At 28.5% G+C, this 12,470-nt stretch overlaps 1 protein-coding gene across 4 annotated transcripts; it reads left to right on the top strand.

Annotated features, from left to right (window-relative positions):
- Positions 1 to 662: 662 nt before the first annotated feature.
- ACYPI54307 (uncharacterized LOC100571469) lies at positions 663 to 11,187 on the top strand. Of its 4 annotated transcripts, none has more exons than XM_008182049.3 (4): positions 663 to 854; positions 936 to 1,238; positions 10,053 to 10,259; positions 10,820 to 11,187. In XM_008182049.3, the coding sequence occupies exons 2-4, from the start codon at positions 1,209 to 1,211 to the stop codon at positions 11,006 to 11,008; spliced, it is 426 nt and encodes a 141-aa protein (XP_008180271.1). In that variant the 5' UTR covers positions 663 to 854; positions 936 to 1,208; the 3' UTR covers positions 11,009 to 11,187.
- The last annotated feature ends 1,283 nt before the right edge of the window (positions 11,188 to 12,470 follow it).

Raw genomic sequence — 12,470 nt, 5'->3', positions numbered from 1 at the left:
AAATTTTAATTTAAAGCTTTATAGGTACCTAGTTACATACTTACATCCACCCATAGTATTTAATTAAAAAGACAATTTTTACAACTTTTGGATGACTGTGATGGCCGCCTCCTCGTGGTGTCCTGATGTCCTCTAGGTAATAGTACATTATGGCAAACGGCTATCATATTATATAAAAATAGCCTCTGCAGGGAGTGATGTGCTACATGTGAGTATGTCACATGTCTACATAGATGTAATGCATTGGTCACAGTTTACTGCATAGAAATTTAATATTTATAGCTGAAATGTATTTGGGGAAATTTACTTTAAAAAAATGTATACATGAAATATTTTATTTTACGTAATTTATAGGTACGTTTGTCCGAATAATATTATTACAATTAATAGTATTACACTTACGCCATCTAGTCCTATGATAATGTAAATTATTATCATATTACACACGTTGTCCCCCCTCTCTCACACAACCATTCCGACCGCAAGGTCGACACGCCGCGTGGAGACTGCGGTGTCCGGGCTATTATAATACTTGTATCATTATAATACTTGTATGGTACCGAATTTTGCTCTAAAATGTACAATAACGGTTGACCTCAAAAAAAAAAAAACGTATAAAAACAAAGAGCCGTGTCGGAGCACACATCGATGTTTACGTCGCGATATCGCAAATTCTACGCGTCGACATGGAGTATGCTATAATAATAATAATATGATGTACATAATGATAACACCGATACGACGATACGAACGCGCGCGCACTTCGCCGAAATCGATTGTAGAGTACATTTACAGCTGCCATCGCGAGACGACGATGTTTCGAGTGTTATTTACACAGGCTCAAGGCTTATAAGGTGGGTGGGTATCTACTCATTATAGCATTACGCATATATTATAGATATCATGTGACGCCTATGTAGCTCTTCGTATTATAGGTATCCAAATTAATATCGTCGTCGCCGTCGTCTCGTTTTTGATGTTTTCGCGCTTTTTACAAATCAGCGTGGTTCGATTCAACGCCCCGGGAACACTATCTCGATAAACTTATATAGCGGAGTCCCATCTGAATAGTGTATCACAACAGGCAACAGCTGCGCACGCGTTGTATTCAATTAATATATTATATATATAGATACTATATATATATACATAAATACATAATATACAACATACTTACCTATCGCCACCGTCCAACGACATCCGTCAACATGTTGATGCTGTTAAGAATCGCCGAAATGGTAAGAACACCCACTGCTCTGGACCATTTAATAGTATAATATAAATAATATTATGATATAAGTTTAACAACAAAATTAGTTTGAAATCAATTGTTATAATACCTGCCTATACCGACTATACCAGCTACTTAATATTATATTAGTTATCAATCGTTTAAAAGACCGCTCAAATTTGAATTTCTTCTATAGATGTGTGGAAAATCATCTGAGGACTGTTATAACGTAATAGTTATAATTTATAATTAAATCACGTATATCGAATGTAACAATTTACGAACTTTGATTAGTTGCTAAAATAAATCCCGATTCCGGTGTACCTACAAATTACTACAAGCTCAAATCATATAATATTATCTTAAACTGAAAAAATATAAAATTATCCATGGTTATATATTAATATTATTCTTATTTATTGGGTTAGGCCGCGGTTAGGGTGTTTATGACTTATATTATAGTTACATTGTCAACATATTTTTTCTTTTATGCACATTATAGGGCAAATTTAAATTCATTTAGTACTTTGGTACCTATATATGACGTAATACGCATTAAATTCGATTTTTTTTTGCATTTATATTTTTTTAAATATTTTATGACATTATGCATATTGAGCGGAGCAGATTGTATTCATTTTACAATAATGTGTTTTGGGTTCTGAGCGGAGCGATGAATGTATTGGTTTTACAATGATGTGTGTTTTTTTATTTTTATTTATTTATTTTTTTTGTATATCGTGTATAAGTAGTCGAAATAATGCTTAGATTTTCAACTTCAGTATCTTGTTCGATGAAAAAGTGAATATTGTTGGTGCATTGAGGAGGTCAAAAACGCCGTGAAAAACAAAAGAAAATTAAGGAAAAACGGGAATTTTTACGCAAAATCGATTTTGGTTTTTGGTGTAATTTTAAGATCATGACCGTACATGAAAATTTCACTGGTTGTTTATATTTGCATTATCCATACACTATGAAATTTAGATAATATTTTGATTTCTTTTGAATTGTTTAAGAATATTTTCTGTTTCCAATTTATTGTTTTAGTTTTTTTTTCTACAAATATCAATAAAAATTTATTTTTTGGCTAAAAAAGCGTGAACATTTAATACTAGGCTCCTACTATATTGTTACAATGACATTTGAAAAATATTAAAAATCCTTAGTCGAATTTTTTTTTTTTTTTTTTGTAAGCATTTAAAGTTCAAATCTTGACAAAATACGGAAAAACCACGAAAATTAGCGAATTATTATGAGTTGAAAATTCATAAAAATTTTCTTTTTAAATCTAAGATTTAAAAATGTAATACAAGATTCCCAATAAGTTGGACTACTTTTATCAAAAAAAAATGTCTACAAGCAAATTAAATTACATTTTTATGAGCGTTTGAAGTTCATATTTTTAGAAGATTAGATATTCACTCGATTTCTAATATAGCGAGTTTGTTATTTTGTTATAATTCAAAAAAAAATAACTAGAGATACTTCAAAATTTTACTGAATGTTTATAATATTCTCATTTTCTATACACCATCAAATGTTGAAAATTTTTGACTCTTTTTAAGCGGTTAACGGGCATTGTCACTTTTAAATTTTTTTGGTTTAGTTAAAAATTTATAAAATGTTCAACTTTTATATCTAAGGATTGAAAATTTAAAACAAGGTTCCACGTAAATAGGTTATATATAAATTACTTAATTCACAATAATATCATCAAATATACTTAGTAATATCATAAGCCGACTAACCGTCTTCGTTTAGAATCGTTTTTCTTATACAATGATATTACATCATTGAATTCAAATTTAACACAGTCCATTACGGCATTACAGCGATCCACTTGTATATACTGTACAGCAGAGTGACACCCACTAGCCCACCTTTTTTTTCTGTGAAGATACTTTTCCTGTGGAAAAATTGCTTTGATCTTCAACCGTGAGCAGGTAGCTAGTAGAAATCAGATCTAGTTAGTACATTGGAGAAGGAGAGTTAAAAGTTCATAACACTTTTAAAAGTAATAGGGAAAATAATAAAAGACGTTGTTTTGAAGTGAATATAAGTGTGCAACTAGGTAATACAAATTATACGGTGCTTATTTAAATATAATTGTATAGTTGATAGGTATTTTCGATACATAATGAATAACTTATTACAACTATTTATCAATTTTCAAATTATTATTTTCATTGTATAAGGAATGCTTACCCTATTGTACCCTTTAGTAATAAATAATAATATGATCGCTTAGCTGTAAGCATCAACAACCAAATTTTCTCTGGAGTTCTTTTTAATTTTAAATTGTAATTTAATACATTTTTACATTTTATAATAACGAGAGAAAACTATATTATAATGCTATGGCTCAACGTTGCATTAAAAATTAAAATGCATGCGAAATTACGAATATAAATAGTTATGAAAATCTAGTGGATTCTAAAAAAAAAATGTTTGAAATAGTGTTGGACCCCAATTTTCAACAGACATGAATTTTTAATATAATATATGCATATATTTCATAATTTCGTATAATATTGGTCCTTCCTGACGTTCGCGTTAAACCACAAATCCTGGCACGTGCAATGCGGCGACGACAAAATATAATACATGGGTGACACACTGCCACAATATATTACAATATCATATTTTACTTATGATATCATTGTTATTACTTATAAATGTTGTGGTTATTCACTGCTGCAACATCAACCACGTGTCCACGTGTACGTATTAATGTGTTATTGCGCTGAAACAAAAAAAAGAACAAATTTAAACAAAATACTAGGTACGCTGTTTATTCGATTTTCTATTTTATTCGCCATCATACATAATATTATATTACAGTTAATACTTTAAGTCTTAGAAAAACTATTATTTTGATGAATTTTAATTTTGCGATTTCTCTCTAATATTGTAAATTGTTTGTAATAACTAATAAGTATCCAATATTCTTATGCATTCTTATACAGTTATGCGAATTAATGCAGCTGAACAAAATGAATGTGATAAAATAAAAACAAAAAAAAATATTAATATTTAATAAAACAAAATAGTACTACATCTATCACGAAAATACTTTTCTTTATACCCTATATTGTTTTCGATTTAATCATAAATTTAATATCATATTACATTTTGCTATGTCCTGTTCCACCTTAAGAGGTGGCGTTATCGTAAGAAAAATAACACTTTTTGATTCAATGTTATCTAAATAATATTATGTACACATATACCTACTTAATTACTATGATTGAGTCATTGTTGAACTTACGATTATTTTCAAATAAAACGAATCGTTGTTTAGTTATACAATAGGTTTTATTATTAGTTACTACCTACGTTGTTAGCAGAAAACGTGCACACGATACTCAAATATATTCTGTGTAGCTTTCACACATGACACATCAATCATTATGTCTCGAAATATTTAGAAACCCTATATACTTTAATACTGAACAATATTTTGATCAAAACTATCTCGTTAAAATAATTTATAATTACTTAGTATGTATGTAGGTGCTAGATCTACTGCATGTGGTATCACACAATCGTTTATTTAATAGTTATTTTTAGTTTTATAAATTTAAAAATGTTGAAAGTAACGGCATTGTAACTATAATTACATCTGAGTTAAAAACGTTTACTTTTGTTTTTTGGTAACGAAAAGTTATCTAGTTAGGTACCTTTTAATAGGTAGCCTTTAGGTAACTTAGTTATTTTTTTTTAAATAATTTACCTAACACTGTAAATCAGATATACATAAACAGATAATATTGACTTTTATCGTACCATTATTACTATATAATATATAGTATTACTATAATTATTACTATTACTCGTATTATTAGTATAGATCTATTGTTATTAATCATTATAATTACATTTTAGTTACCTTATAATGGCTAATATTATAACATAATATCAAACATAAATCATTTAGAAACAGTGCTTCTAAAATTGTTTAAAGTGAAACCGTAAGCGAAAAGAATTATATTAATATATTATCAGGTGAAAGAGGAAAGTTATTTGTTGGTGAAAGGAGTATCTAGGTACCACCTATACAGGATTTTCTATAGAAATTATACTGAGTGATTTTTATTAAGCACTCATTAATCATTTTAATGAAAGTATTTAGCTTTTGGAAATATATTTTTAAATAATTTGAAAAGTAACGTTTTAGAAAAATTTTAAATTCTTACGATTGTTTATAATTTATGTGAAAAAAATATTTATTATAAAAAAGTTTAGTACTTTTCTTGTTATTTAGTTTTACTGTTAAAAGTATTACCTATTGTTGTGTATATAATATTAAACAATCATTTAAAAGACACCAAAAGTGAAATACTTTTTCAAAATGATTAAACTGTTCAGTGTATACTTAACATTATCCGAAATTAGTTATATTCTTAAAATTACACAATTACTGTAACTTTTTATTAGTTGAATGAAAAGTTTTAGGTATAGGTTTTAAGAAATCCACACAGAGGTTCGTAAAATCAAATTTCATTTTTGCTCTTCAAAAAAAGTTGAGGAATGTGACTGTAACTTTCTATTATAAAATGCTCACTATTCCCATTCTATATCAGTATTTAATACATTTTAGATATTCTGAGCTGAGCCATGAATGTATTGATCTTATAATGATGTGTGTGTGTGGGATGTCTTTTTGTTACTGTACACGATGAGTAGTCGAAATAATACTTTGATTTTCAACTTCAGTATCTTTTCCGGTGGAAAAGTTATTTTAGTTTGTGCATTGCGAAGGTCATAAATTCTCAATAATTTTCAAAGGCGGCTAAAAAAATAAAACGAAAGTGACCAAACCTCGGAACGAGCGACGAAACTATAATATCGGAATCGGCGGTGACAGGAAACGTTGCGATTCGGCCATCAGGATCATACCATTGCCCGAAAAGGCTAGAGAATCGGCAGCCAGCACGCGGAAACACACCGCTGTCCTGATATATACTCTCCGTGACTTTCGCCCTGACGTCCCGACACCACCGTACCTGCCGCAGCCGATGGCCCCACCCTGGAGTCGCGCACTACCGAAACTTGAAACGTTTCGTTTCCTCGAGACCGGCTCTGATGACATCTGTGTTTCTAGCTACCCTATAATTTTAGTCATCTATCACTCACGCACCGTGAACTCTGTGGTCTCCGTCGCCGCCGTCACATGAGTCGTCTTCGTGCAGCTAGCCTCCGTCGTCGTGTCGTCATCGCTCACGACCGAAGAAGCCACGCCAGAGGGTCTCGTCCAGTTGAAGGATGTTCGATACATCGCCGCCTGCTAAGTGTGCTGCATAGAAGTCCCCCCCAAATCCGAAATAGTTCTTCTTGAAAGTTGTCAAATATACTAAGTCTTGGTTCCATTGTCTGGTGGTATTTAATGTGATTTTAATATTGTTTATGACGTCCAATCGTCCATTATGATTGATTCTACTTCGTTATTATAAAACTCGGCCATTTTCACTGCAAATATATAGTGTGCGTTTAGGGGGTCAGAATTACAAATAAGCCGATTCCGAGTTAGTTTTTAAAATAAATAATAATACGCTATAAGTGGCCCGCATTTCTATACAATTTGAAAATTATATTTATATTTTAGTGGTCACCTTAATTTAATACTTCTCCACTAATCTACTGTCCGATATCTATTTAGATTTTAGGGTCGTAAGGGCTTTATACACCCCACTGGTGTATAAAGTGTATTATGTCAATAAAAATAAATTCACAGGATAAACTCTCAAGGTCTTTGAGATTTGTCGGATTTTGATAACAATTTTTTGATCTGAAAGAAGACGATTTCCTACAGGCCGCATTGAACTCCGATTTTTATTTTTATAAAATAATTTGTAAAACAAAAGATTAAACTTGTCTTAATTTTAAATACTTATTATTAAGTTTTAAATTAAAATATTGAAAAACGTAATCATTGTGGCCTGTAAAATAGAACCCTCTATTAGAAAAAAAAAAAAATCATAAAATGTTTTTGATTTTATTGGACAGGATTATTATTCCCGTAAAGTGTATTTTTGTGAACAGAATTACATTGGCACCGGACTCCTTTAGTTAAAATCATATACATACATATCTAAATAGCTTTAACTATAATTAATTAAATTATTTTTTTGTTTCATCATTCTGTAAATACAATGATATTTAAATAAAAAATGAACCGTTAATTAATTTAGTTGGCCCAAACGTTTAATTTCCTAAACATACTACAGCTATGATTAATTAAACAATGAACAATAAGATATTAAGATGGAATAGGTACTATAGGATACTAGGAATTAGTATGAATTATTATGAGGATGTCAACGCACTATTTGTTTTCTCTCTCTGATCAATGCGCAACATAGGAAATTTGTGTTCAGCGGAATCAATCTTGTGTTGTTAGACTTAATTGAAATTAATTGAATCCTCATAAATATTAAAGTAATTAGTAAAGAATATTATCTGTATTTGAACGTTGTCAATTTATTGCAATTTTGAAGTGAAATAATATGTGCAATTTTAAATTTTAATATGTTACATAGGTACTCGCATAACTTACATAGAAATATCGTAAATAATCCTACATCCATACTACACAGATAATTGTATTAATTTTAAGTTTGACAATAGGTCAAGTCACTAAAATACTAAATAGGATAGTCGAAAGCTATAAACAACGCTTGGATGCGATCTGCTGAACAGATGTCCGTTGTTACTCGTGGGTCAGGAAGAGAAAACAAGTAGTGTACTGCAGATACGTTATTAATAAATAATAATAGTTTGGTATATCTTTTTAACTAAGCATTGTGATTATGATATTTTTATCACAATAATTAATTAAATATATTGTTTATTAAATATTTAATAATTTATACATTCTTAACGATCTAACTTATCTAACTCAAGTTAATTTTTTCCTATTGGTTATATTAGCACAGGCAGTCTGTTGTTTTTGATCGCTGCTTTATTAATTTATCTATAATTTTATCGACACCTTGCATTTATGCTATGTTTATTTTTTTCGTTGTACGAATATTAATATATTATTGTATAAATGTTTGAACAAAACTGCATCCTTCAAAATGACCTTTAAATTATTAAAATCAGTTAAGAATAGATAAGACTATCCTGCATACAAAATACCTATTGGATGAAATTAATAATAATTATATTATATTTATCCGTATTTTTAATATTACTCTGTTATAAATATAAATATTTTGAGTACATATATTTTAGATGTAACAGTAAGAACTCAATTTATAATTAATATTATCTTCTATTAATCTACAAAAAAAATATTACTATAATAAATTATAAAAACAATTTATATCTATGAACTTATTTAATTAGTTATGTATTTAATTTATTTATCCATATAGTAATTTATTAGTAAATGCGTATAATATAGTATTAAGTGAAAACACTTAAGATATTTAAATCTAAAGTCATAGATTTCTAAATGTTTAATAGTTTTCTTATTGTTCCGTTGTAACTTGTAGTCATAAGTCATAACAATGAGCGTTCATTTGAATAATAAATATTTTATAATATATACCCTTCAAACGCCACAAACATAACACGTAGCTATCCTGACCAATGGTGCACTAAAATTATAAATTAATACTTATACATATTCATTGAACGACAACGTACATATTTTTATGCCTACATAAACAACGATTGCTACATATAACTATATAAGTTTTACATTTTTACGTGCCACTATACCAATACGTATACTACCTGAAATATGGCATTGCACGTCAAAATTGTTGAGCAATATGTATACATAATTTACCTTTACATTTACCCTATAGGTACATATATAATAATATACTTATATACCTATATATTGCTATATATTATACATAATACATTTATATTAACATTAAACTAAACTATTATAATAATTATTTATTAATAATTAGCAAGTAATAATTACCTATATATAATAAGCATTTATCTTGTATTTTTCTTTAAAAATTATTATTGTACTCTGCTCCCGGCTCACATGGCCCCCCAGGGAGGTATCCCGTCAATAGACGAAAGATTAAGGATGAACACAAATGCGCTAAATCAAAAGAGCGAATACAATTATGAGCGAACGAAAATCCATCATTAATTACGTTTTTGTCTTTTAAATATTTAATACGAGCTTTGTAGCCTGTAGGTAACTATGTAAAACTACAGTAAAATATTAAATTTTAATTACCTAACTTACCTAACTTAAAAAATATATTTAAAAAACTACATATTACGTTTTTTTAAATATTACTTCACTTAATTTAAGGCAGAGTACAACTTTAAGTAACGACACCATTTTCAGTTTTTATTTATAATATTATAAGTACTTATACAAGAGTTATTACTTGTGAGTTACGAGTAAAAATGTGAAAAAAAGGCCCAAACTACAGTAGTATTTTTATTTTTTATTTTATTTTAATTTAATTTCATATACATATGAAATACTGGGCCCCACTGAGAAAACTCGTGTGGGGGCCCAGAAATAAATAAGATCAATTCAATATTAAATTTTTATCATATTTTTATTTATCTTTTCACTCTATATGTTTTCGCTAATATATTCATTTTCATTTGCACGTTAGCGTTTGCTCTTTTGCTTTCGATCTTTTGTGAAATACCTCCCCTAAGGGGATTTCGCCCACACAACCCAAGTGTAAACCCCCCTTTGCATCTTGAAACTTATTATCTGTAATTTGACATATTTAAAATAAAATACGTGGAAAATATAGATTTTACAATTTTTCATATAATAGAAAGATATATAATAGAATTATTATATGTTGTGATTAATTTTCAGCTAATCCCAATTATGATATCCATATGTATGATGGGATTCAAAAATAGAAATGTTACTGATTATATCAAGATGCTTCAACTACAGAACCATGAGTCACACTGGTTTTTCAAAATTGTTTTTACCCAAGTTTCCATTTATGTAAGTTTGTTTTTTACCATGCTTGTCATATGTGGACTATTGATAAAAGAACAAATTCCTAAGAAATTGGTGAGTAAACAAATTTTATAATAATTGTATGTAGCTTAAACTTTACAGTTTAGCTAGAATCGTTATATAATGTAACTAGGTAAAGAATAAAGAGTTATGGTACCGATATAGGTATTGCTGATAAATAATAACCTACCTATTAGATGAATTATAGATAATATTCGACGGATATAAGTGCATATATTATTAGGTATACAATATTACTGTACCAATATCATCACATATTATAATAACATAGTTTTTAAAACAATTAAAAATAATATAAATATAAAAATAAATATTTTCAGAAAAGTATTTTTTTATATAGTTATACAAGAAGTAGGTAGGTTATCTATTAAACTATTAAATTACCGGAATAATTAATATAATACAACTAACAAACACTTTAAACTCTATAAACTTTAAAGTCTCATAAGTATAAGCAAATGTTATTAATTGTTATAATTATTTATGAAAAATAAATTTTATCTAGTGAATTATTTAATTAATTAATAATCATTATATTCTATGTTATGCTTTTAAATTGTAATGTATATATTATGATTTATGATACTCTGCAGGTACTCGTTGGTTCAGTCGTACAAGTACTTTTATGTATTGCATCCTCATTTTTTTTACTGCAATTTCATAAAGATTTGGGCAAGTTTGAACTAGTTCTATGTTCGTCAGCATTCGGATTTAATGGCTTGTTATTTACAATTGATGCGATAATTATGTTTCAACAAATCGTATTTTCACGTTCACGATAAATTATAAACCATATAATATTATCCTATATTTTTATTACTTATATATATATCATATTACTATTAAAAATTTAAAATTGTACCTATATATTTGTTTTTTACTTTAATTATAATGTAATAATTATTTTTATATTATATATGTATATATTTATTTAAAAATAAATCTAAATTTGGGCACCTATAAACTCTCGTTGATATCAATCATATGATTGGCGTTTTAAAATATTTTTCCTACTTACTAAGATTTATAAGGATAATACCTTCTCTTGTTTCAATCTGGTATGTACTAATTTAATATCTGGTCTAACATGGTTTTTAAAATAAAAAAATATAAAACTTTTATCAGATAACTAGTACAGTAGTACAAACTACAAAGTAGGAAGTAAGAACTAAGAAGTTTGAGTTATTCTTAATTCTTATTCCAAAACTTATTGTCGGCTCAATCGATGTTTGTTTTCTTCTTGGTCCAATACGGTACAGACGTACAGTACATTCATACAGAACTATAACAATAATACAGTATACCTACCCTGTTAAATTATAAAAACCGACCAACATTTCACCTCCGCACGCTCACTGCAGGATCCGTTACTGATATTATTTACTTTTTCCATTAATAATTCCACTCTAACAAATATTTTGTATATTCATCTCATATTTATGCAGGAAATACGTCAGATGGAATTTCTATACCTATAAATTTACATCTGAAACTTGAAAGCGTCGTATACTCGTATCGAATATATACCGATAGAGTTACTATACATTTTTGTTTATTATTTATATTTAGAAAACTCGACTAATATAGTTAAATGCCGTCACGTTGATGTCAATATATTATATTGTAAACTTGTGCTCTGTATATCTGTATTCAGTAACCATACAGATACTCCGTATAACCGTAAGTATTTATATTAGGGTAAACAATTAAAAAAAAAAAAAATAAGATACAAAATGTTATAGCATTTTAAAATGTACAAACAATTTACAATTTTAAAACGATCAGAACTCAATTTAAAATTAAAATATTAAAGAAATTTCTATGAGATTCAGGTCTTATTCAGGGCAGATTATCAGCTCCAAAATTACAAAATTGTAATTCCAATTTTAATAATAGTTTAATATTTTTGGCATGCAATTCAGATGCACTGAGTTGAATGGATTATTCGCAGAACATACAATTTGGTATATTTTACAGCTACAAAGCGCCTATGTTTCCTTTTTACCTGAAAAAACGCACGATCGTGCATTTGTGCATCATATACGATTGTAACTAACCAATAAAACATCATAAATCCCTATGTTGCCATGTTGGACGGGTGAGAATAGCCTCGCGTACGACCCGATGATCACCAGTCACCCCGCGTCCCGCATTCTGTCTAGAGACAGTGGTGGATCCAGGGCTTTTGTGAGGGCAAAAGTAAAAAAAGTTCAAAAATTGACTACAAAATTGGCTAAATACAAT

The sequence above is a fragment of the Acyrthosiphon pisum genome, chromosome A2 (genome assembly GCF_005508785.2).
Source record: "Acyrthosiphon pisum isolate AL4f chromosome A2, pea_aphid_22Mar2018_4r6ur, whole genome shotgun sequence".
NCBI classification, from domain to species: Eukaryota; Metazoa; Arthropoda; class Insecta; order Hemiptera; family Aphididae; genus Acyrthosiphon; species Acyrthosiphon pisum.
Note: the sequence above shows the minus strand (reverse complement) of the source record. Positions and strands in the feature narration are given on the sequence as shown.

What these genes read in the sequence shown, in the direction of transcription:
- ACYPI54307 (XM_008182049.3), top strand. Translation starts at nt 1,209, where the DNA reads ATGTTGATGCTGTTAAGAATCGCCGAAATG. An exon ending in TGTTAAGAATCGCCGAAATG is followed by an intron (nt 1,239 to 10,052) that starts GTAAGAACACCC and finishes ATTAATTTTCAG; the next exon opens with CTAATCCCAATTATGATATC. An exon ending in AACAAATTCCTAAGAAATTG is followed by an intron (nt 10,260 to 10,819) that starts GTGAGTAAACAA and finishes GATACTCTGCAG; the next exon opens with GTACTCGTTGGTTCAGTCGT.